The sequence below is a fragment of the Petromyzon marinus genome, chromosome 20 (assembly GCF_048934315.1).
Source record: "Petromyzon marinus isolate PM22_M1 ecotype Great Lakes invasive population chromosome 20, UKy_Petmar_22M1.pri1.0, whole genome shotgun sequence".
Lineage (NCBI taxonomy): Eukaryota > Metazoa > Chordata > Hyperoartia > Petromyzontiformes > Petromyzontidae > Petromyzon > Petromyzon marinus.
The window spans coordinates 4,036,216-4,058,031 of record NC_133686.1 but is presented as its reverse complement, the minus strand read 5'-3'; the positions used below and the strand labels follow the sequence as shown (position 1 = coordinate 4,058,031).

Here is a 21,816-nt window from a genome sequence, read left to right as displayed (position 1 = left end):
AAAAATCTCTAAAAATAGGTACCCTGTGGCCTGGTATTAGAAAACGCTCTCAAAACCTTGTCACGTGTCAACACCATACGGTCGTAGTTGGTCCGAAATAACAGAGAACGGATCGTAATTCAAGGCAATTTTGGGGAGTCTTGGTGAGATCGGCAACCCTCTCCCCCCACGAACGTCAACCGCTCTCTCACTGCAACAGCCAATCGCCTGCCCGGGAGACGACGCCGTGGCAACGGAGCAGTGGACCCACCGGAAGTGGTGGGTGCCGTCCTTCTGGCCAAAGCCGCTGCCCGGCACCACGCAGATCCCAGTCTCTTCCAGCAGCTGCAGGCAGTAGAACATGTCGGGGAGGAGGCCTCGTGCCTGCGGGGGGTGGGGGGTGAGGGTCGAAGGTCACGGCTACATGACACACGACGCAGATTTCTAGTAACATAGCACATTCATCACAACGAGGTTTTTTTTTTAGGTTAGATCGCGGAAATATCAATGTGTCGTTAAACCCGCCGCCACCACCCGACACAGGCAATTAGTAAGGTTTGTCACGTAAGCAAAACGTGCCAATGAGCTCGATACTCAATCGTCGTCTACGAATGAAATCTGTTCAGATGGAAATTCAAATTGTGCAAATTCTTTGCGGCGTCCCAGTTTTCTGAGCGTCCCACCGGGTGACGTGTGATCTTCAAATAAAAGTCGGCCAATCATGTTGCCTTCTCTCTGAAGAAGGTTCATTGTCCAAAACGTCAGGTCAAAACACCTTTTTCACCGTTATTTGCAACTCGTCGTCCATGCACTGCTGGATAAACGCCTCCCCCCACACCATGTCGTTGAGACGGGTTACGTGACCATACTTCACTACGCCGGTCAATCTTGGCTGGTGAAGAGGTGAGCCAGGATTGGAACAGATCATCACTCGCCACTGATATTGACGGTGGCCGGGCATCAAAGTCTGGTTGACGGGTTCATAGAGCACTGCGTGTACGATTACACCGCCGCTGCACTCAATTTTCACATCATTTACATGAATTATAATTAATTGTTTCCTACACGCTATGTTGAGTTCATTTTTATTGCACGGATGGTCCCGTTTAGCCAGTTTCCCGGATATTTTGCACGGGACATTTGTGGGCGCGTGACCACAGCAACAACAGAAACACGAAGGCGTCAATATCGCAGAGAGAATGAGTTACACGGGATCCCGCTCGTGAATATTGCACAACAATCGCGTTCAAAGGATGAGTCCGTTGCATGCCTACCCGTACCCGTTCACCCATTGGCAGCATGTATCGCGGGCGACCGCTTGAAGCCGAACCCAGGAACTCAACGGATGGCAGCTCAACACTCCCCGACCTTCGAACCACCCAGGACACCTCTGTGCGAAGCCCGGACGGCGAAGCGGGTGGCGTGGGGTAGCTTGACGTGGACGTGCGTTCGTTCGTGCGTTCGTGCGTGCGTCAAACTTCTCTCAAGCCGCGCGTAACCGACCGGGCGATCTGTGGAAGCGACGTGGAGCGGCTGGTGCTCACCTGCGCCTCGGCCACAGCTCGCGGTGGGATGTGCACGCGCGGGAAGGCGTACATGGCTCCCTGCACGGGGTTGCACGCGATCCCCTCCGTGCCGTTGAGCAGCTGAGCCGTGAGCAGCGCCTTGCGCGCGAGCGAGCGCAGCACCGAGTCGCGCTCCTGCGGGGAACGCGTGGAGGTGACGTCACCGCGATGGCGACGACGATGCCCACCGCCGCCCCCGGCGCCTCGAGCATCGCGGCCGCCCGCTCGTTCCCTCCCAACCACTCAAAAAACACCGCACATTCACGACGACGGCGGCGGCGTGGCGCTATCCGCTTCTCAATGACATGACAGCCCACCCACGCCTGCGCGGGGCGTGGGTGGGCGGGGGGGGTTGACCCGACGATACTTCACCATGCTGGTCAGCGCGGGTCGGTCAAGGTGGGGTGCACAGACGCGGCGCAACAACGGCCTTCTGCCGCGCCGCCCCTCTGCCGACCACCACGTTAGCCCCGCAGCAGCCCCATCGCTACGGGGCCCCCTATTGTGCACGGTGACTGTCTCACCGCCCGAGCACCGTCCGGGCGAAACCCTGCTCGGCTTCCGAGACCCGACGGGATCGTGCGGCATCACGCGCGATTCGCTACCCCGACGCCTCGCTACCTGCACGTAGAGGCTGTGGGAGGGCTCGCCGAGCTCCGGCGGGTTCGCCAGCACGTCCACGGTGGCCTGGCCCAGCACGGGCGGGCACAGACGTACCGACACCAGCTTCACAAGCTCGGCCTTCACGCCCGCCGGCAGGTTCAGCACCTCCATGTAGCCTCCGCGCTGGCCGCACCTACGCACGCACGCGGCGCGTATACACGCGCGTGTCACCTGTGAGCGGTGCGTGCACGTGTCTGTCACCTGTGCATGGTGTATACGTGCGTCACACCTGTGAGTGCTGTACCTGTACACTGTGTAATAGAAGTGCACACACACACACCTGTGTGTGGTGTAAAGGTGTTTTACCTACACCATGAAAACAACTAGAGCTGGCCTATCCCATTATTTGCATAATCTATTACTCTACTAGATTATCAGTTCCGTTATTCAGAGTTCCCCCTTTTTGTTGCCATTGGTTTCCTCCCACAAGATTGAAAATGGGAAGGAAAAAAAAGGGAATTGACCCGGAATCAACCCAAGCGGGTTCATCTTGCAACATCATTGTAAGAAAAACAACTGAAGACTGTTTTAACGTAGCCGGCAGCATGCTTAAGCTCAGATCATCCATCGTAAATGTTCTCCGTAGCCACCGGCGCCGGCAAGGCTTTCACAAAATAAACCTTGGGCTTCGTTAAATTCTCGAAAGCAAAAACGTGACCAAATGTGATGGCTGCACGGAGACACGCGCACACGAACAGCAGAGGGCGTTTACATTAACAGCAGCACGGCCCGCCTGGCAAACGTAATCGCCCCGTACCGCCCGTGCCGCCCGCGCCGCTCACTTACTCGCCAAGGAAGCCCTTGGAGGTGGAGTGCAGCGACGCGAGCTGCACCGTCTGCTCGTACTCGGGCCCCATGTCGTGCAGGACCTTCTTGAAGGAGTGGAACTGGCAGCCGGGGGCGTACACGTTGTCCTGGTACACCTAGGGAGCACACCGGGTTGGGGTTTGTTGCGCGGGTAGGGGGAAGAGACCTACGGCGGTTGGGAGCGTGGCGATTCGCTCCCGCGATCCGGGGTGACCGAATCGCCAGCGAGGCCGCCCGATCTCGTCAGACCCTGGGAAGCTCAGCTGGGTTGGGTGTGTGGCCACCCGCAGGCCGCCGCTGCGGAGCTACGCGCGGTGGGACGGCGGAGGGAACTGCGGCGGGATCGGTTGCCCGACTGCACTTCTGTGCTCCCCGCTTTCATTGAGCCGTACTGACCAGCGTGGTTGGAGTTGTGGACTGACAAGAGGACTGCACACGTACAGTCAGAATTGGATTCATGAATCGATCTCTTTTTGTTCTTGTCAACTTTGAGTCACCTGTCTGGCATTGGTCTTCCTCGCGTATTCCGTGAGCGTCAATGCAACATTTGCGTTTAGGTTGTAGGCATGTAACTGTCACACACCTCTGGCATTCAATATGAATCGTCATGAATCAGGGCCAAGGTTTGAATTTCAGTCTCGTTTTCAGCGCGTCATTTGAGCCTGGCCTTAGAAGGGTTTGGGCGGGTGAGTTGTTCAGCCGTCTCGGTTGCAGACACAGAGAGAGAGTGTGGTGTATCACAGGCCAGACTCACCGGGTTCATCAAAGAGTGAACACAGAGAAACCCAGCACAAACCGGCCATGGGAGGAGTAAATTAAACTCTCACCTCGTCCGCGATGATGAAGAGACCCTCTTCAGCAGCGAATTCAATCACCTCTTCGATGCTATGCCGGTCCTGCACTTGTCCTGCCAGGGAAAGAGCGCAACATGTATGTATGTAATGTACGTTGAACTTCTTACGCACCAGACGTAACCAACCGTGCTAATTGGAGGTTTAGCACGGCGGTCCAGAGATACTCACTTTGGCACGGACTGCCGGACGAGCGCTGCGAGGATGAAGACGTCATCGTGGCCAAAGTCGTCACCGCACCTCACCAACGCTCTCTCCCCTCTGGCAGATATCACGGCCGCTGCACAGTCGACACGCGAACTGCGAGATCCGACACGACCATCTGCTGTTCGATCTTCCCCTCGTTGGCCACGACTCGTGGAGACCACTCCCAATTCCTGCGCTATCCGCTACACTACCGCTCCCCCACAGCAAAGACAACGATCCCCCGTACAGGCCTTAACAGACTTTTGGGGCAAGCACTTTGTGGCGAGTGCCTATGGCTGGCCATCGAACAAAGACGGTTACCGCATCGCGTGCTTTCAGATGCGCTTCTGCGGCCGTCTGGAACGTTCTTCCTTCCAATATTAGGGAGACACTGGAGCTCTGCACTTTAAAATCTATATTGAAAACTCATTTCTTTACAACTGCTTTGTGCGTTTTAGTTTGTTATCCTTCCCCCCGCACCTACGATTAGCAAGGTTGGGCTACGTATGGTGTGAAAGTAGTCCAACACACACACATACCATGGTGGTGAGATGTTAACTACCTCGCCTGGTATACAGGAGGTCGTGGGTTCGATCCTGATCCTGACACCTGTAATATTTGTAGTTTGCATGTTCTCCCCGTGGTCGCGTTAATTTTTCAATGGGTCCTCCGGATTCTCCCTCCACATTCAGAATCAACGTGCGTTTAGAGTATTTGGCCGCCATAAATTTTCCACGTGATGGGACACTTACTGTAGTTGAGCTATCATTTGTGGCCGGGTCGCTTCTGAAAGAGCTACGCAGCTCAGTGGGCCTTACCTGGTAAATAAAAAGTTGAGAGTTTTTATATAAATACAAGGCCGGTGCCACGGTGCACACGCGCGTACACGCGCGTACACACGCACGTACCCGTGGGGTTGCCGGGGTTGATGACGCACAGGGCCCGCGGCTCGCAGCTGCGGCGCGCCCGCCCCAGGACCCGACGCAGCTCGCGCACGTCGAGCGCCCAGCCGCGTCCCTCGTCCAGCTCGTAGCCCAGCTGCTCGGCGCCCAGCTCGGACAGCGCTGCCGAGTAGAGCGGGTACTGCGGGATGGGGATGAGCACGCCGCTCCGGACGCGCCCGCCGTTCGACACCAGCAGCTTGAGCAGCGTCTTCGATGCCGGAGGGGGGCGAGCGAGCGGCGGGGGGGGGGGAGAACGGACGGAGAGTGAGAGAGGCTGCGGCGATCGGTGGAGAAGACGATTCGTCTGCGGTCCATTCGTTATTTTTACTACGAAACTTTTTTTTATGTTGTGAAAAAATAGGAATGTTTTACCCTTTCTGGCAATAAAACAGGTGTTTAAGGTGTTCAAACACCAAGTAAGATACCTTTTTGCGAGGAATCAAGTCTGCACATGTAGCTTTGGCAAAACGTGCAAACATTTTTATTTATTTTAGCAGGTAAGGCCAACGGAGCTTTGAAGCTCTTTTTTAGAAGCAACTTGGCCACAAACGATAGCTCAACAAAGTGGCTTGTCGTGTGGAAATGTATAGCAGCCAAATACTCTTAAATGCGCGTTTCTAAATGTGGAGGGAAAAACCGGAGGACCCGGTGAAAATCCACACGACCGCGGGGAGAACATGCAAACTCCGTATATCACAGGCGTCGGGGTCAGGATCAAACCCACGACCTCCTGTGTACAAGGTAGTTTACATCTCGCCACCGTGGCGCCCATTACAAGCTTCCCTCGCTTGATGCGGGTACGGTTTTATGCAGCTAACCTATCGCTAACCAGAATTCACTACACTATGCAGTTTGAATTCACTCGCAGTCGGACGTGGGACAACATGTGTGTGTACTGTGTGCACTGCACGACAGGCAGTCGTCTCCTCGTGCAGTGCATTGTGGGTTGGGTGACTGCGCGTTGCACGCCACGCAATTTCGCTTTGTACGCCCTTCTTTTGGAACACATCTACCGCGTAAAGCGAGGCAAACCTGCAACAAGAATAATAATTTAAACTTGTAACGTGCCGCACAGTATTCGCTCGCGCTTATAGACATGAGAACGACTCAAGAGGGTCACAGGAAGGCAGTCACGCCGTGAGCTGGCGACAGCAATTGCCCAAGCTCTGCGCTCCTCTATATATTGTGGTGTTATGACGGTTTACATGTGGGAGGACACCGGAGGGCATGCGAGGGGGGGAAACACTGTATCCCATGTAGAGAGAACGGCTGGAGTTCCAAATTTTTGCTGTCCCGCCTTCTCACGGCAAGTCAGGGTGTGACACCTCGAAGCCAACGGGATGAGAGTTTCGCAGCATTTGTGCAGTGATCCACCGACCCGCACTGTCTGCACAGCGCTGGATCACAGGCCACGTGCCACTCCCGTCCGGCGGTGGCGGGGGGGGGGGGGGGTACGCTGCCGTGCCAGGATGAATCCTTCCCGACTGAGGTATTATCTCAAACGCCCCTTTGTCCTGGACGCTTTGAGATGTTTACTTGTGCCAATATCGCCCTCCATAAAGTAGGCATGTACGTATGCAGTTTGAACTTCTTTCGCGCCGTATGTAGCCAACCGTGCTAATCGGAAGTGCTTTAGTGCACATTGCAGCAGAATGGGAACGTTACAGGAGCGTGCCCGGTTGGCGTGCCACCCCGTGCCCGCGCGGTCGTTACCACGACACCCTCGCTGGCGCCCGTGCACAGGTAAATGTCGTCTGCGTTAGCGGCGATGCCATCGCGGCGTTCCAGGAAGCGCGCCACGTCCTCCCGCACGCAGGCGATGCCCTGGCTGGCGCTGTACGAGCCTGCAGGAAAAGACAAAGATCCCCTGTGTAGCCTTGACCGGACCGTTGGGCACGTGCTGTTAGCGAGCACCCATCAAGGCCAGAACACCACAAAAATAATCGATTCTTCAAGCGAATCTCGCTCCTGAATCATTGCAAGCCCAGTACATCTCGGTTGTGTTTCTGGAGAACTAAATCACAACTGCGAAGCTTCGTTACTGAAACACACACGTGGTCAACTGCTGTCCATCAAAACCATTGTGCGACGGCATCACAGCCATTCGTCGGCGTACAGTCAGTACAGCTGAAATGGCAAGGGATCACAGACATCCATTTATAACTCGTCTCGTTGCCGTTCCAAAAATCGATCGCTCATCATCTCCGCAACACGCCGTACGAAAGAGGAAGCGTGACGAACAAAACTTTACCGCTCTGGCCAATTGCATTATTACGGCACTCAAGAGATGTCACCGTGACACCCCCCCCACCCCACACGCTCTATTGAACAAGATGAACCTCGTGACCATGGCTATATATATTTTTTTTTCAATAAGCTGAAATGTTTCGTTTGATAGCTTTGAACACAGCTGGAGCACGTGTGTTTCATTTGTCTTCTTGTGCTGCGTGCTTCAATCAGACAGCGTTGGAGGGGAAAAACTGCGGCCCGACGCGCCAGATGAGGCCTACGACTGTGCTTCACCCGACCCGCAGCTACACTGGAAATTTAAAACTATTTTCTTTAGAACTTTTCATTTATTTAGTTTGTTGCCCTTCCCCCACGCACACCTCCGATCAGCACGGTTGGGCTAGGTACTGTGCGAAAGAAGTTCAACATACATACGTACAAAGAATAGGTTTTACCCTTTCTGGCAATAAAACAGGAGGTGTTAAGATGTTAAAACACCAAACAGAAACCTTATTGCAAGGAATCGTGTCACTGCATTAACCACAGATACTTGTGGTGAACATGCAACTAAAAAACATGCTCCGGCAGTATATGATGATGCATTGCCTTTGAAACTGATTGGTCCACACCAGAGACAGCTTTCTTTAGAGCCAAGTTTCCAACAGTGTTAGACCAGAGGATGCCAAAAGGCGCCCGAGTCAGGAATCGAACCCAGATCCTTCTTACTGTGGGGCACAGGTTTTACCACTGCGCCACCCTGCTGCCCTATCGCCCGTGTGGGTGTGTACATTTGTATGTATGTGTGCACGTGTGTGTGCGTACGCGTGTGTGTGCGTACATGTACGTGTGTACGTGTGTACGTGTGCATGCGTGTACGTACGCACGTCTGGCCATGCTCGCTCACTCACCGATGCTGACGCCGCCGCAGTTCTGCAGGATGCGCTGTGCGCGTTGCTTGGCGTCCTCGGGGAAGCCGTCGCGCTCCAGCAGCTCAGGGCAGGCGCACAGCGCCAGCACCTGCACGCACAAAAGACAAAGATCCCCCGTATAGCCTTAACAGACTGTAGGGGCAAGTGCTGTTAGCGAGCACCTATGAAGGCCGGAATGGTACACGAGGGGGTGGGTGGCCAGCACCACGCCCGACCGCCTTTGTCTCCCTAGTGGCAATGTTTAGATACCACACCAGGTACTCATTTGAGGCTGAGTCGACCCAGCATCAACATCAAAAACAGCAGCATCAGCAGCTTCATCAAGATCACGAGCAGCAGCTACATAAAGACCACCACCAGCCCTTCAATATAACTGCTCCATCATCATAATGACGAGCAGCTCCATAAAGACCACCACCACCAGCTATATCAATGTCACCAACAGCGCTATCACAGATCACTTCAACGCAACCACCATCTCTATCATCACCACCACTAGGCACCAATTTCACCAGCTCCATCAGCACCAGCAGCAGTGGCTCCATTATCATGACCAGCAGTTATACATCAGTACCACCACCACTGTCCAGTGCTCCATCAACAACAATGCTTTCAACAACTCCATCGATAGCATCACCACCAGCTCCACCAACTCCATCAACGCCGATACCGTCGCAAACGACACCAGCAATATCAACACCACCAGCAACTTCACCACCATCACAAGCAACACCACCGCCACCACCATCATCACCACAGACACCAGCACCACCAACATGACCATCATCATCACCAGCGACAGCTCTGTCTGCATGCACACCGCGAGCTCACCTGGCGCAGGAAGGTGATTGGCCGCTGGCCCATGGCGTGCGCGTCACCAATATTGGCCTTGATCACCTCCGAGAAGGGCTTCTCCATGCCCTGCAGGCACGCACGGTAGGGGTGGGGTGGAGAGGGGCGGCATGCGTTCATTACATGCCGAATGGTTATATCAGTAAACATTCGTTTAAAACCAAGCGAGGGTCCAGTCAGTCAAATATTGGGCAGCCCTAGTTTTGAAAAAAAAAAAGACTTGTAGTTTCAATAACCTCTCATCCAAATGAAATAGATTCAAGTTCAGTTTACAGCACTTTTGCCAATCCACTGCTGGATGAAGGCCTCCCCATGTCAACACTGTCTGTCGTGGGGAGGTTAAATGAAATTATTTTTAAAATTTTATTTTACCAGGTAAGGCCCACTGAGCTATGTGGCTCTTTTTCAGAAGCAACCTGGCCACAAATGATAGCTCAATGAAGTGGCTTATCACGTGAAAATAGATAGCAGCCAAATACTTAAACGGCCGTTGATTCTAAAAGTGGAGGGAAAAACCAGAGGAGCCGGAGAAAAATCCACACGCCCACGGGGAGAACATGCAAACTCCAAATATGGGTCGGGATCGAACCCACAACCACCTGCATGCCAGAAGAGGTCGCTAACATCTAGCCACATCGGTCATACTTCACTTCGCTGGTCAGAGGAGATGGAACTTAGTGACGGGGAAGCGGGCGGGCGGGCAGGTGGGTGGGAATGTGCCCAGGGCCGGCTCAAATATCACTCGCCACTGACATTCCAGTGGCGGAGATTCCAAACCGAAATCCCCGTCGCCGGATGTGACCGCAGCGGAGGGGCGTTAACCAATGCCCCACCGCTCCAGCCCACCACACCCCCCAGGAAGAACTCTTTGTAGACGTTTGACCTGGACTCGCCGCATGAGCGTGAGTGGAAAGCATAATTTCAGAGCCTGGTTATCCGGCGTTTGGCCGTGGTGCCGGGTGGCCACAGGTTTTTCCAAAATTAGCTCCCCGCGCGACAGCTGTGGCCGCTACGGTGCGTGATGGAAGAGTGGGCCGATGCCAGCTATGCCCGCACAGTGCCAGCGCCCTCGAGAATTTGACACTGTGCTGACACCTGCCACGAAAATTACATGCGGTTGGACCCCAGGCCTTCCCATCGGAGCCAAGTTTTGCAGGGCTTTCGCTCCAAGGGGCACGTACGACAAGAGCGGAGCAAAAACCGCCCCAATGACCGGGTCATGCTGAACGCGGCCCCCGATCGCGTCAGACTGGGTTGGTTACTTGGATAGGAGACTACCTGGGAATAGCGGGCGGCATTGGTTGTAGTGCTCGGTCGTAACTTGGCACAGCAATGCATTAATTAATCCATCTGTGTAGAACTTTGTATCAATAGTATTACGTTTTGATTTAAAGCTTTCGTGACTGCAGTAATTCATATTCTTAGCTCTTTCGGTAAAGTCACGTTGAAGGGAAACAATAAAATAATAAAATCTATATAAAACAATAAAAATTCTCACGACGTTTTGACCATAACACAAACGGTCGTTATCAGGTGTGAAAAAACCAACGGCAAGAAACATTTGAAAGAAGTGGCGGTTTGCATTAATTAATGAATTTTTAAACGGTGTATTTATTTATATAAAACGTCAGACTAGGCGAGGCTTTCGCAGACAAATAAAGGACATTAGTATTCATATTTACAAACACTGAAGAGCACACGGTACAAAGGCAGTGAGCAAAGAGACCCTTTCAGGATTTTTGGGTGATATATCGTGAAGAGTAAAAGCAAGGCCTCGCGTGAGCAGATCAACGTGCCCCCACACAGCTCTCTCCCCCTTGTCGAGGCTGCCAGGAAAACAACCAAAAAGTTTATCTCTGTGGCCAGATGCTGACTGTGCACTTGGGACGTAATTGGTTAAAGATGCAAACCCAGGCATAAGAGGAAACGCATTAAGACAAGTAAAAAAAGAATACTCAACATTTTGAACCGACGATTTGCTTTCACTGGTCCTACTTAAAATTGGCCACGCTACAAAACTTGTTGATCCTTTTAACTTTTTGCCGTTGTTGCGATTATCACATCAAATTTCAAACCATCACTCCGGGTTCTTTCCATCGTGGCGTGCTCTTCATTTTTAGCACTGACGTAAAAACCTTGATGCACCCATAAAAAGCCCCCTTGGCAGAAGGGGTCCCCTCGGCAAGATTGGCCCCTTGAATGTAAATTGTTCTTATTAACGGCAATGCGCGAGCCTGTTAAAATCACGTCGTGACGCATGTACACAACAGCAACATAAACTGAGTCGGTTTTGAATGTCCATTTTTAAACCACGCCAGAACACACACTTGTTTAACAAGTCACACAGCAACGAGGCCCATCTTCATTGCATCGACTTTGTCTCCCGTTTGTCTCGATATATATATATAATCACTATATTGTGGTTGGATATTTAAATACTTTATAAGGGCCTTAGTTGAAAGGCACTGCTATATAAACTCAGGAAGAACCCCCTGAGACAAGCCCCACCAGACAATTGCGTCAATCTTTGATCAAACGGGGTACAAAGAATTAATTTGAGTTCATCAAGAAGAGTAATATGATCGTGCGCCGGGACAGATCCTGCGGGGGAAACCCGGAGGAGACTGCCTGGAGAAGATGGTAACGCAAGGTGGTAACGCAAGGCACGGCTTCAGGAAAATGAGGCCCGCGGCCAGCCCAGAAGATCCTGGATCGACGATGCAGTTTGCTTGGACGGGGCTCCGTGCGGGACAATTCGCCAGAACGGCCCAAAGGCAGAGAGCTCCGTGGGAGCATCCCACCTCGTGGCCAGCCCTCGGATTGAGGAAAGCTAGAAATGGACAAACGCTCTGAATTCAACGCTGTTGCCATTGATGGCAGCGTACTCTGACGACGGCTGAGCCAACGCACTGGGGGCATTTGTTTCTAATTATTCTTCTTCCTCCTCCTCCATATGGTGGGGACTCCATCAGGCATGTGCACATGTCCACGTCGATGTTGGCCGCAAGGGTAGGCCAACGAACGTTCAAAATTCTGCCGGTTGAGCGATAAAAGCGGGCTCGCAGTGGCACGTCCTCACGCGGTCCCTGTCCTTTTGAAACAAGTGACTGCCGTTGCACTGCGGGCCACCGTAAATTTTCCGGGCGAAGCGGGTGACCTTCAGCTTTCGTGGGCAAAGGCGATGGTCAGCACGGCGTGCGTGCGTACGAGCGCGTGCCCGCTCCTCTCCACGCGCTCGCGTTCCTAAAAACAGGGCCGCACGAGGGGGGGCCGCATTGTCACAGCGGTCACGAGGTTCTTGGCTGACGCTTACCGCCCATCCTGTTTGCACTCTCAGTTCACCACCGTGACTCGGCCGCTTGTGCAGTCACGAGTGTGAGGAAGCCTTCTGCCGACACTGTGCCATTTGCATCAAAACAACAAAAAGCAAAGCAAGCTTTTTATGTTTTGAAATGTCTCCCTTACCCTCTCCCCACCACCACAAATTTGTTTACGATTGTGCATTCAGCATTGCCATGAGATAAAGGTGTCTTCATCCAGGAGGGGATTGGCAAAGGGGCTGAAATTTATTTTTTGGTTTTAAGACAACAACCCACTTGCTACACTGCCTCCGAAGTGAGGTTTTCCCCAAGACCCCCGAGGGATGGGGAGTGGCTGTAAGACGCCGCACCGATAAGCAGGGATTAAATTCCCCGCTCGATATTTTCCAGGGCGCTGGAGATTACTGGTATAAGGCATGACCACTAGAACACAGAGTTTATGCCTATACCTAATTCTCCTAAATTATTGTTGTACCCTATATTCCTATTATACCATGAACAGGTTTCTCGGAGTAAAATGTACAATGATAACAAAATAAGGCAAGGTGGATGCGGCATGCCAAAACAATTCCCGATACAGAATTCCGGGCACTGTTCCGACTTAAAAAGATAAAGCCCTGCTCGGTGAGCATTCATCACCTGCCCCATGCTGAGCAAGCGACAACATCGCCGCTGTTGCTGGTTTTTTTGTTGTTGTTTGGTTGTCATACCACGCGCTCGCGCTAGCGCGGGAGCGATGCCAACCCAACTCACGCTCTAAATCTTCCAACCGTGGCCCGCTGCCACCCCCCACCCCGCTCCCTCCCTCCCTCACCCCCACAGCGGGCCGCTCCCGCTCCCACATGCGACGAGCCGCCGCAGGCCCGGGTGGCCGGATTCGCCCCTTGGCACGGACGGCCGCGGTTACGAGCGTCGAGATAACGACAACGAACGTTCCCCGTCGGCCGCTGCTCGACAGCTGATCGTGACACGGCGAGGCGACCGCTCCCGTTCCCTCATTCAGCCACTCGGCGACGGAACCGTTCGCCGTCGCGAGAGGTGCAGGCGGCAGGGGACCGTCGGCCATCACATTCGCGAGCGGCAACGCCGCATATTTTGTCCAAGCGGCACGGACTGCACGAACGGCGGGCACGCTGCCGTGGTGTGAATGTCAGCGCGCCGACGACTTTCCCCCCACCTCCGATTAGTATGGGTTGGAATACGTACGGTGCAAAAGAAGTTGAACCTACACACATACCATGCAGAGTTCACCGGTTCGGTTGGACCTCCTGGTGCGGCGGTTGCAACAATGGGGGCGAGTTTCTTAGACTCCCCCCCCCCCGCCTCAGTCATCCCAGCAGTATACACGGGTATGGCACGTGGTGGGGTAAAGTGTGGGTACTCCCACCTCCTACATTTGGCTTGTGATGACTGACACCAAATAGTAGAGGCCCTTCTGCCAGCACTGGCACGAGCAAGCAATTGCAGGGCTGCACGTGTTTGATGTCCTTCCCCCGCACCTCCGACGAGCACGGTCGGCCACGCACGGTGCGAAAGAAGTTCAACAATGGCACATAAATACAATGCGCGCAACGTTCGTTTAAAGATCCAAGCGAGGAAAAAAAAACATCTTGCGTCTTAGAATCCGGATAATACAATAGGTGACGAGTAGCCGCAGACACGGCGAGTTGTATGCTGGATGTGGTGTGCTAAGTTGTGGGAGTTTTTTTTTTCCTGGGTCGATAACACGCCACCCCGCCCACAAAGCATTGAACCACGGCTGCCAAACCCCACCCCCCTCCGCACCTTCCCTGTCGAAGTCCTGCAGGAAGACCTCCAGCTTGTCCCGCCGGTCCGTGGGGTACGGTGCGAAAGAAGTTCACCAAGCGTACACATATGCCTTGACCTACATAAACGGCACGTCTTGTCTAACCGTAGTAGGGTTGTTTATTTAGTGCTTGCCATCGCAAGCCGACTGCAGAGTGATAGCCAAAAAAAAATGCCATCTTTCCCATGAAAGTTCTTGTTCAGACTTGCATCAGCTTAGCCCAGAGAACATCAAGGCAGACGTGGAGGCACAGATAACGAATCCGGGTGGCCAGAGGCTTAGCCGTGACGGCTTGTGTCACTAAATTACGCAAGTTCTAGCGCCGAGCGGTCATGCTGATGTCGACGAGCGCCGCTCGCTGTTATGATTACGAACCAAAGTAAAACAATACACGGTCAGCTTTCCTTGGTGGGCGAAGTGGTGATGTTCCCAGAAAGAAAAAAAAGGCTGCAGCCGATAGGAACAAAAAAAAACTTTACTTGGCCGCGCAGCCCAACAATGTCCCGCTGGACTGGTTATTTATGGCGATCATATCGGAGAATATTTTGTGGCCATTAAAGGGTGGCGGGACATCGTTAACAGCTTGGCCTCGCCCGGTGATGTCCCGTTCTCTCGGGAAGGCACCGCTCCATTGCCCGTCCCGTTTTACCAAGAAGTACGTCCGATAATTATTCAGCGGCCGCAGTCGCGTCGCAAGAGGCTGCTGCGTCACCAAGAAGTATAAAGAGTTAAAGAGTTAAAAAGGCAAGGAGTGGTGCAGCCCTGCGACTGCCCGATCGGGTCACTGCCAGTTAAATCGCCTCCTGCTCGAGGGAGCTCTAGACAGCCCCTCTGGAGGTTCATTTGGCCTACTCCTCCAGGCTGACCGGATTACTCGGAAGACGTGGAGAGTGCCCACGCGTTACCCACCGCATGCAAATTGCCAATTGGCCAACTGCTGCGTGGACAGAAGCGGCGGGGGGGGGGGATTTAAGGAGCTTTCACATTGTCTCAACTATCGTGCCGGGAGATCGAAACCAGCATCCTTTTGATTACAATTCAAGTGCGCGAACCACCACAGCAAGACACGGGCGCTCAGTGTTTAATTTTGGGGCAATTTCTGTTCAACGAATGGTCACGTGCGAAGGCGGAGTAACGCAGTGCGATTGTGTTAATGTGGTTTGCAACGCAGTGGTTTTGCATCCAGGGTTTGGGTAGAGTGGTGGTTCGCGTGCTGCGCTGTGGTCCCGGCAAACCAAAGTAAAAATACCGGCCACGAGTAATAGCAGAAGCAGTCCCCAACCTGCACAGGCCAACCGACATGGCGTGGGGAGGCCTTCATGCAGTGGTGCACTATTAATGGGATTGCAAAGTATAAATAGTGGTGTTCTCTATCAACTAAAGGTGTTCACGAGAAAAAATAAGGTCTGTCAACGCGAATGAAAATAAATTAGGCGTTACAGCGAGTCTCGTTTTTTACACGCTTTCATTTAACTCACTCTGTCTGTCTGTTGTTATCGTCGTTGTTATATCCTCAAATCTTGTAACTCAATTTTAACCCACTTCCCAATGTGGTATCAACTGCAAACTTGGTATACTTATGTCATACTGATGACAATACTATATTCTATCATAAAAATATGTATTTTTAAACATTATTTTTTCAGCTTGGGTCTAATTGTCCACTGTCAACTGACGTTGGCTGTAATTGGCCACGGTCCCCTTACGTTATGGCAAGCTTCGGGGCCACTTCCTGGAGTCGTGGAGTTCTTCCATTACTAGTACATTTCATAAAAGCGTGTTTAAAAAAAAATATTACTTATTTTCAAATCACAGCACCCGAGACAATTTCCCATCTTTCCAGGTCACCACAGCCAAGCGAGCATCGCTCAACCACCCGCCCAGCCGCGTCCACCACACCCACAGTCAAAACGAGGGCAGCCAAAAAGTGAAAATCCGCAAGGAGGGGGAGGGGGGTGTGGAGGATTTGAGGGCGAGCGCGAGGAATTCAGGATTTCTGACGCAACCACAAAGCAACGCCACGAAAGCACCCTTGGCGGCAACGCAGGGGGTGTTGCTCAACGTAAAAAAAAATTAACCAGGGTTTTGCTTTTTGCGAGACCCCTCGAGTCCCTCTAGAACATTCTGTAAGGGTAGGTGCAGCGTTTCGATCACACGTGCGCACGAAATTAATGCGGGGAGGGCGTTTTTCATTTTGTACTCCTCTTGGCTAGGTTTTCTTAAGTGGGGGTTGATTTGTTTATGGATGGTATTTAAATAACAAATAAAAACACGTAACACTGACATTAAATGACCTCCCCAGGGGTAGCGACGCGTGCTGAAGACGCTCCCCCAGCACGAGAATCCAGACGTTGGACATCGAGCCGGGCAACGCGCGGTACGACCCGTGATCGCAACGGAGAGACCTACGTCAAAACACCGTGAATACCTACCCAGCGTGACTTTTAAAATGGCAATACAATCGGTCACATGGCGGAGAAGTAATGACTTGTACGGGACAGTGCTCATCCTAAAAATAACGTTTCGGAATGTTCATTGACAGGACTGTAACACGACCACGGTGAAGATTAAGAGAACAGCCTCATCGTCTGTGACGTGTTGTAAATTAAACGTGGAGGCGACCGCTTTCCGGCAACGGTCCATCTTCAGGTCTGGAGATACCGGATTCTCCGGGGGAAGATTGCTTCGGAGAGAGTAAGGCGCGCAAAAAAGCCTGTGGGGGTGCGAGTAAATATCTAAAAACCTGGTAACACACACACACACAAACACATTCCCGATTATAAGATGCAACCTCACCTTTTGCCTTTAAACACAGGGGGAAGAAAAGTGCGTATTCCAATCTGGAGAATACGGCCGTTCAGTGCATGCAACTCCCGCTTTGAAGGTGAAACACTGCCCGAAATGGCAGCTTACGACGCAAGTTATTGTTTGGTGACAGTCCTGGGGAAGAGACGATCACCAGCGGTCGAGACAAGCAACCGAGTGACAGCTAAATGAGCGCAGGAGTCTGAGCGAGCTCAGGGAAGATGCAAATATTTAACCAAGTAACATCATCCCCGCACTGCAGATGTCCCCGCATCTCCGATTCGTCACACCTCCGATTAGCACGGTTGACTATGTACGGTGCGAAAGAAGTTCAACGTGCATACACACTTACGTACAAAGAAAAACGGCTAATATATTCCCGCACCCCTATCTTGTCTGTCATCTCCTGCGATGGCAAAGCAGGGAAAATGCCCGATAGGACATCAACTACGGAGCTCGACGGACGATTACATCGCGCGATTGAGAGATTACAACGACGAGAGGGAGATTCATCCAGCAGAGGACACATCACGGCTGACGACGATGATGATTTAGTGAAATGCCCCTTATGCACCTTCCTATTACATGCTCCGTCTTGTGTCTGCAACCCCAAACATAGCCGCGTAAAATCCTATTATTTTCGCAACGATTAATCCTATCATCCGTGCTTATTCAGGGATAAGAGGAGTAACACAGAAGTGGCAGCAGTGGTTTCATTTTTTATCCACGCTCATCTGCGGATTTGGGGGGGGGGTAGTTCACACACTGGCCTACGAACCCGGCGACCTCAGTTCCATTCCTGGGCACAGCTAATATTAGTGTTGAATGTTATCTGAACCAACCCTCGGCCACTACATTTGAAGCGCTGTAAATGGGTCGCGCTACTTACCTGCAGTTGCGAACGAGGTCCACCAGTGGCAATACCTGGGACCGGTAAAGGGGCCGCTAGATTCCCCAGCTCCGAGACAAAGGGGGGCTGCGGGGTGTGCTGGGATCCCCCGGGACCCCCCTCGGACCTCTCTGGAAGTAAGGCGTGGCCGGGGGCGGGTACGCCTCCAGAGCTGCCGGACCTCTGGACGGCTCAGGAGCCAGTTGAAGACTGAAGCCCAGATAGCTAGGACCCTGGGAATCACCTAACCCGCCGTCCTTGTAAGGGCCGGGACCGAACGGGCCAGTTGTGCAACCCTAGAACCGTCGGGGCCCGCCGTCCTTGTAAGGGCCGGGACCGAGCGGGCCAGTGGTCGGGACCTGTACCTTGGCTGGGTCAGGTCAGAACAGCCTTCCCTAGGTCACCCCTAGCCGGAGGACCCAGAGACCGTGGCCCCAGTAGTAGGGCACGTCAGTCCGGAGGCGGTACCTCCTTAGGCAGCGGGTGAAGGGGCCGTAACCCCTTCAAGTGTTAAGGGTTGGCTACGCACTGTATCGTAGCCATTGTTAATAAACGTGGTGCCTCCAACCGTTCGTCTCCACCCTCGTGAAAACCCACACTACACATTCACCAAACCAGACCAACCAATGTGGTGAAGTATGGTCAAACTCCCTCCCCCCCCCCCCCCCATGACCAAATTGACACGCTTCTGCGGCCGTCTAGAACTCTCTTCCTTCCGATATTAGGAAGCCACTGGAGCTATGCACTTTTAAATCTGGATTGAAAACTCATTTGTTTAGAGGTGCTTTTTGTGTTTAGTTTGTTGTCCTTCCCACGCATCTCTGATTAGCACGGTTGGCTACATAGGGTGCGAAAGAAGTTAAACATACATACATAGGAGAGGCCTTCATGTAGCACAGGACTGACAAAGCGCTGTGAATTAATATAACTGTATTTTCTGGATTATAATGTGTTCCCGGTGTCAATAAAGCTATGCAACTCTGGTCACACACACACCTACCAGATTATAAGACAGACCCTCCACATATTATTTAAGGTAGCGTACAAGGGAAAAGGTCCATCTTGTAACCTGGAGAAAACGACAGTATACAATTATCATTGCGTAACGCGAAGTCGTCTCCCAGAAGTGATAAATTCATCTGTTATATACATTTATAAGCTCCGATCGTAATTTCCGTGCATCGATGCGGCCAAATAGGCTCTGTCGGATCGATAACCCTCCAGGTCGGCGCAAACAAAGAGGCACATTGGGATAGAGGCGGCGTGAGCTCAACTCCTGGTCCGTTGTTGACCAAGCCCTTTGTCCGATTGGGATCGATCAAATCGGTGGCATGCTGGGGGAAAGTAAAAAAGTGATCGTGCCGAGATGCTTCTCCTCGCCAGAGGAACGGGGCAAATTTACACCCAAGTGTTGTAAGCAAGATGTCCAAGTCTTTCTATGATGATCTTTTTGTTTGGTCATTGCAGAAATAAATAAAAAAATCCAGCTTGAGTTCTATAAAGCGTGATTACATGACACGCCTGTTAACCAGCTTGGCACCCAACCCAACTTGCAGCACCAAACAGACACTGATTGCCACGATGGCCCAATCTCACAATGTTTTCACCATCACGATGATGACACTCTTTTTTTTGTTTTACCAGTTAAGGGCCACTAAGCGATGTAGCTCCTTTTCAGAAGCGACCTTGCTACAAATGATAGCTCAACAAAGTGGCTTATCACGTGCAATTTATAGCGGCCAAATACTCCTGACGCATGTTTCTAAATGTGGAGGGAAAACACCGGAGGACCCGAGGAAAAATCCACGTGACCACGGAGAGAAAGAGACACGCGCAAACTCCAAATATACAGCAGGCATCGTCAGGGTCGGGATCGGACCCACGACCTCCTGCACACCACGCGATGGAGTTAACATCTCCTAGCCACCGTGATGACGATGAGCGAGAGACACGCGCAAACTCCAAATATACAGCAGGCATCGTCAGGGTCGGGATCGAACCCACGACCTCCTGCACACCAGGCGAGGTAGTTAACATCTCCTAGCCACCGTGATGATGATGCTGAGAGAGAGAGACACGCGCAAACTCCAAATATACAGCAGGCATTGTCAGGGTCGGGATCGGACCCACGACCTCCTGCACACCAGGCGATGGAGTTAACATCTCCTAGCCACCGTGATAATGATGCTGAGAGAGAGACACGCGCAAACTCTAAATATACAGCAGGCATCGTCAGGGTCGGGATCGAACCCACGACCTCCTGCACACCAGGCGATGGAGTTAACATCTCGCCATTGCAGCACCCTGGACGGATGGCAAATCAGCTGGGCAGCATTGAATTATGAGCCCTCGTGGCTACACGATATGGGCTGATGAAGAACAGTTAATGCAGTTGCCACGCAGTCAGGATCCTGGTGTCCTAGTTTACCCTGCTTGATGTAAGCAGGGAGGCGTAGCAGAAACGTCACGAACACACAGTACTTTCATAGGCAAGTTTGGATATTAAATATTTTAAAAAGTACAAGACATCCAGAATCCAAACACAGGCACGAATGTTGTAAACAAAATTCCAAATGAGAAAATGACCTGTTTATGTTTTCACATATTTAATATTAATTACAGGTCAGTGACCGCTAACAACAATACCAAGTTGTGTGTTTAATATGCCGTTATTAATTTTATCATTTCACTGAAGCACCTTGAGTAAAATATTATCTCGTTAGAGTCTCGCTAAAGATACATAAAGCATGTTGCGAATAGAACAAGATGTAAATGATGGTGTACTTAATCATCATTTTGCATATAAAATATATTAAATATGTTGACATATACCGCAGTATAGCAAGCTAATAATTCAGAATTGTGAGAACAGGCTCATGGGAAAACAATTAAGAATGTGTGTAGGATCCATGAAAAAAGCGTCACTGAGTCTCAAGACTTGTTTTCAGGAGGGTCCTGCAATGGGACGTTTGCCCAAACCGTTATTATTTTGGCACATGGGAGGAAACTTGACTACCCGGGGAAACTCCACACATACAAAGAAATAACATACAAAAAAACATCGTGTGGAGGAAAAAAACAGCTTTAACTGTCTTCAATGGCCCCAGTATTTTGAAGGCAATACTGAACACTGTCAAGTTCAGTAATAATTAATGCTCTTTGGCAGTACGGTTTTTTTCCGCTCCCTCTGCTCTCAATGGCCATTACAATGTTTCTGCCAACGCATTTATTGAGGGTTAATCTAAAATCCAGTTGCGCACGTGGCCTGCCGCCAGCAAATGGCCCATACAGCTCAGCTATTACCAAAACAGCAGCATCAGCAGCACCAGCATTGGTAGCAGCAGCGGCAGTAGTACATCTGTAGCCAGGGGTACTGTAACGACCTCAGCAAAAGCAACGGAGCAGAAGCAGCAGCAACGTCTGCAGCAAAATCAGTTACAACAGCAGTAATATCAGTAGCAGAAGTAGCGACTTCCTAGCAGCAGCAGCGACAACAGTAACGTCGGTAACAGCTGTGGCAAAGTCAGCAGCAGCCGGTGGCAGAACCATTAACTATGGTGGCATCAGTGGAAGTGGCAGCAGTGACAACTATTACACATTAACTTCCGAAGCAGGAATATGGCCATCAACAATCATCACTTGTGGGTGACAGGCACCATGGACAGATTTACAAGGTGGTGCGGGATGCGTAGCTGTGGCAACCCGCATGTCCAGTTTCAGAATATGTATTCATACTGGTTAAATTTAAAATCACAGTTCCTATGATTACTGTTGTTACATTGTTTTTGTAGCTTTATTTTGGTCTGGTTGTGGTGTAATATTTTTCTGAAATGTAGATTCATATTTTGTTTGTTGACATTGCACCCGACTTAAGAGCCGCATGGCTCACAGGGCTATACCTAATAAATGAAACTTGAATCCGATGAGCTATAAAGCTTCTTTTTCCACAGATGCCCAGGATAGGACACGCGGTCAGAACGTTACAACCAC

At 51.7% G+C, this 21,816-nt stretch overlaps 1 protein-coding gene across 2 annotated transcripts in view; it reads right to left on the bottom strand.

Annotated features, from left to right (window-relative positions):
• Nucleotides 1-21,816, bottom strand: part of LOC116944222 (alanine aminotransferase 2-like) — a 30,298-nt gene that overhangs the window by 4,959 nt on the left and 3,523 nt on the right. Inside the window, exons 1-10 of one of the 2 annotated variants that reach the window (XM_076068244.1) lie at nt 14,111-16,163; nt 8,985-9,074; nt 8,133-8,241; nt 6,709-6,839; nt 4,960-5,203; nt 3,842-3,921; nt 2,994-3,130; nt 2,166-2,340; nt 1,524-1,679; nt 251-363 (exon numbers count right to left, since the gene is read on the bottom strand). In XM_076068244.1, the coding sequence (XP_075924359.1) occupies nt 251-363; nt 1,524-1,679; nt 2,166-2,340; nt 2,994-3,130; nt 3,842-3,921; nt 4,960-5,203; nt 6,709-6,839; nt 8,133-8,241; nt 8,985-9,074; nt 14,111-14,200 (1,325 nt within the window). In that variant the 5' untranslated portion in view covers nt 14,201-16,163. Of the gene's footprint in view, nt 1-250; nt 364-1,523; nt 1,680-2,165; nt 2,341-2,993; nt 3,131-3,841; nt 3,922-4,959; nt 5,204-6,708; nt 6,840-8,132; nt 8,242-8,984; nt 9,075-14,110; nt 16,164-21,816 lie in introns of those variants that run through there. The other variant, XM_032957737.2, reaches the window with a different exon arrangement.